This window comes from Chrysochloris asiatica, unplaced genomic scaffold (genome assembly GCF_000296735.1).
Source record: "Chrysochloris asiatica unplaced genomic scaffold, ChrAsi1.0 scaffold00003, whole genome shotgun sequence".
Classification (NCBI taxonomy): Eukaryota; Metazoa; Chordata; class Mammalia; order Afrosoricida; family Chrysochloridae; genus Chrysochloris; species Chrysochloris asiatica.
The window spans coordinates 21,836,578-21,840,929 of record NW_006408521.1 but is presented as its reverse complement, the minus strand read 5'-3'; the positions used below and the strand labels follow the sequence as shown (position 1 = coordinate 21,840,929).

General features: G+C 43.9%; 1 protein-coding gene across 1 annotated transcript in view; it reads left to right on the top strand.

The window, feature by feature from the left end:
- BLNK (B-cell linker) overlaps positions 1-4,352 on the top strand; it is a 91,278-nt gene that overhangs the window by 40,576 nt on the left and 46,350 nt on the right. The window contains exon 4 of the mRNA XM_006831187.1: positions 3,468-3,508. Coding sequence (XP_006831250.1) covers positions 3,468-3,508 — 41 coding nt within the window. The remainder of the gene's footprint in view (positions 1-3,467; positions 3,509-4,352) is intronic.

The window sequence follows — 4,352 nt, the reverse complement described above, 5'->3', positions numbered from 1 at the left end:
TGTGTGTAACACTTGAACCACTGATCTTGTGTGTAACACTTGAACCACTGATCCTGTGTGTAACAGTTCAGTGTTGATCCTACAGTAACACAGGATAGGGCACTGACTGTGTGTCAGGTTTTTCTGAGTACTTCACATACATCTGCATCACATGCATTATATTACTTGATTCCCATAAAAGCAATATTTTTATTCTTATTTTACAGAAAAAGGAACTTAGCTTCAAAGGATATTAAATTACTGGTCAAAGGCCACACTGCTAATAAAGAGCAGAGCCAGTATTTGAACCCAGAGAATCAGATTCTAATATTACTACCTCACATACTGGAAAACCAGCCACCACTTGGGTGCAGCACTGTGGTCTGTTGTGATTTTCAGTCTGGGGTATTGCCTCCAAAATCGTGACTTTCTGAATATTATGTTCTGAGCTGCTCTTGGGACCAGAAGATGGAAGTGGCTAGGGAAGCGGGGACGACATCCACAATCTGTACACAACAGGAAGTTTTTTCCCTTTTCTGACTCCATATCCCAAGAAGCCTGGATTGGGTCATTCTCATCTCTTCTAGGTTTTGTCTGAGTGGTCAGCAGGAAGGCAGGGTGTTCACATGGAATTTCTCTGTCAGTCTGGGCTCCAGTTCTGCCCATTTTCCACCCTCACACCTCTACCCCCATATTCACTAACCATGTGGCTTCAGGCAGGTTGTGCAACTCCTCTGAGCCCCAGTTTCCTCAGCTACATAACAGAAGTAGTAATAGCATCTACCACATGATACTTGTGTAAGCCAAAATGAAACACTTACCCCGCCACTCAATATATAGTAAGTACCTGGTGTGGCACTGCAGGCTAATGCACTGGACTGCAAGGTCGGTTTGAACTGCAAGGTCAGCAATTCAAGCTCACCATTTGCTCCTCAGAAACCCTATACTGGGTCTCTATGAGTCAGAACTGACTCAATGGCACTTAACAATAACAACACTCAATAAATGGAATCTATTACTAACTACAGGGTTGCTGTGGGTCGGAACCAACTTGATGGCACTTCACAACAATAACATTACTAACCTAATTTTCACTCATTCAACTCATTTATTAGTTCATATTTGTACTAGTGCATACATTACAAATGCAAAATGCTGTGAAACCAGAAGACCTGAATGATGATGTCCAGCTACCATTGCTGAACATTTTGATCAAAGACACTATAAAGGAATCCTGATCAAAAGGGAGAAAATGAAGAACAGAATTTCAAATTCTCTTGCAATCCAGAATTTCTGTAGCCACGGAAACTGGATGAGCCCTTGAAACTATTGCCCTGAAATACACTTAAAACCAAATATATACTCTGAAAACTTCTTAAAAGCAAACAATAGTTTAGCTTAACTAGTAGAGAATATCTCCATTGAGAATTATGCTCTTTTAAGAACTATCTGTATGGGATCAAACTGATAACAGCAACTGGAAGGATTAGATGAGAAGTTTAGGAGGCAGTGAGATTATGTTAGTGAGGAAGGAGCGACTTAGAAAAGAAGTGTGAGATGATTATGTAACTCAAAGACTTTAATAGTGACCTGCAGAAATTGTTGAATTGGTATGTTCCTTCTAAGTATATTCTCAACAAAAATAAAAACCATTTTTTAAAAAAGTGTATATGGGAGGAAGACTATCCAGGACAGTGAACACAGAAAACTACAACAAGAGAGAAAACTGGGCAAAGTCAATGAGGGTCAGGGTAGGGAGCTGTGAAGTCAAGCTGTGGGGTTCAAATCCCTACTCTATTAAATATTTGAGTCACTTTGGGCAAATGACTTAGATTCTTTATGCCTCCGTTTCCTCACAAAGTTTTGTGGGTTTTTTTGTAAATGTTTTATTGTGAATTATGTGATAATTTACATAGGAGAACATTAACTTTACATTCATCCTACCATTGGCATGGTTACAATCCCCTCAGTGTATCACCAACCAACCAAAGGGTATACCCTGCAAGCCTGCCCCCCAGTGGTCAGCACACAGCCCCTCTCCCTCTCTGGTTCTAGAGTCCCCAGCTGCTCCATTTCTCCACGACATCTTCTCTGCCTCCATCTCTGGCGTCACTGTTTCTCTGGGTAGGGTCCCGCACTCCGCTCTTCTCCCTTAATGATCCCAGGGACCTCTGGTCCTGGACTGCAAAGTCAACCACTCCCCTCCTTTTGCTACAAAACATCTACCTTTACATTTCCAGCCCTCACGGTCGGTCACTCCTGATAACAATTATTCACTACTGTACCACAAGAGGTCTATCCCTAGGTCCTTCCATCAGCCCCACCCAGACTGATTACATACTACTCAGTGGAGATTCTACCTTCCTCCACGCCCTCTGGATCTAGACTCCCTCTTGAAAGCTTGTAAGCCAGTCACTTCTTGCCTTTGTAGCCCCTTCCCCCCCCCCCCCATTTTGGGTAGCCAATGTCCAAGTTGCCCATCCCTGTCTACCCTGCGTATCGAGGGGGTGGGAATGATCTTCACTGTAAAGATTTGTTCCCTCTTTTGAGCTACTGCATCCATAGGTATAGGTCAAGTTCAGCAAATTGTATCAGATTACTCTTTTCTTCCTCTTCTTTCTTCTTCTAGTTGAGTTCTGATCATCCAGTCATTGAAGCCAGGTCAAGTGGGTATTATCTGCAAGTATGGGTGTTCTTATGCATATGCCCTCTCTTCTTATCAGCTGGATGCTTCACTCTCCACTCTAGTCCTCTGTGGCTATGTCACTGACTCTGGGCCCAAGAGTCCCCAGGTCTTGCCACACTGCTGGCCAACCAAGTCTCCACCCGGGTTCACAGGAGTCTATTGAACAATGTAGGGCTTAGCTCGCAGCTTCATTGCTGTTTTTCCCTCACTTCTCCTTATTGGTGAGGCACGTGGTCACCAATCAGAGTGCATGTCCTCACAAAGTTTTTGAGAGGTCCCAATGAGTTAATAGGTGCAAATCTCTGATAATACTGCCTGGCATGCACATTGAAAAAAATTTTTTTAATTAAAAAAGGAATCAAAGTAAGGGCCAGGGGTAATCATAGACATGCTCCCTTCATTTTAAAAATTTGGAAACTGAGGCACAGAAATGTTAGGCCTCTCGTTCCTGAACTAATTAGGAACAAAGACCAGATGTAAATTAGGGCCTGATTTCCTGTCCAATTTTCTTCCTACTATACCTCCCATGCCACTCTAGGATAAAAGCACTGGACCTCAAGGTGCGTTTGAACTGCAAGGTCAGGGGTTCAAATTCACCAGATCGCTCTCCCGCAGAATAGCTAAGTAGTTTCAAACTGCTGACCTTAAGCTTAGCAGCCCAATTCATAATAATCCTCAAAGACAAGAAAACGTGACCAGTGAATTCAAAGGAAGGGAGGGTGAGTCCAAGAGTTTGAGGAGGAGGCAGCTGGCCAGCTGAGGTTCATGCTTGTGCATTTTCTGTTCCCATACACCATTTCAGGAAGTGCTGCTGATGAAGAAGATCAGTGGTCAGATGACTTCGTAAGTATTTGCTCCTGGAACCAGAAGGTACCGTTTCTGCCGCCGGATAGTGGCTTACTTCTGAATTACACATTGCTGGGTCAGCTGCATGTCACAACTAGAAAGGCTACCTACAGACAAGGCAGCCATAACCTCCTTCAAGGCAGATTTGACCCCCCACTCACTAGGGCCAGCCCTCTGGCTAAGAGCTTTATATGCTTGAATTCATTGATTACTCACTGCAGCCGATTCCTATCCCTATTTTCAATGCTGACATTCAGCATACACACCAGCACAGCCAAAACAGATGTGAAGATGTTCAAACATTTACATATTGGTTGGAGTCTGCCCCAAAGCTCCATCACCAGTACCCCTGCCCAGGCTCCCAGGCCTGGTGCATCTGGGGCCTCCAGGATTCTTTGCAAATGGCCATAGTGTTGATTCTGACTCGTAGTGGGTCCATGCGTCTCTGAGTAGAACTGTGCTCCATAGGGCTTTCTGTGACAGTGGCCATTCAGAAGTAGATACCAAAGCATTCTCACTTTGGTTAGTAGCCAAGTGCTGAATCATTGCACTTCTCAGGGACTCAACTGTCAGTTGCTGTTGTTGTTATGTGCCGTGGAGTCGGTTCTGACTCGGTAGCTGTACCATAGTAGTTGTTAAATATTTTGAATATCAACCGTGCCCATTTTACAGGAAAGAAACCAAGGTATGATAACTTTAAGTAACTGGCAGTTCCAAAATTCAAACCCTGGCTCTCAGATCTCAGAACCAGGCTTAGACACCAAGATGCTTACTGTGATCAAGAAGACATTAGCAGAGCACCCAGAGTGAGGCATTGGGACCTAAACGTAATAAGACGGGG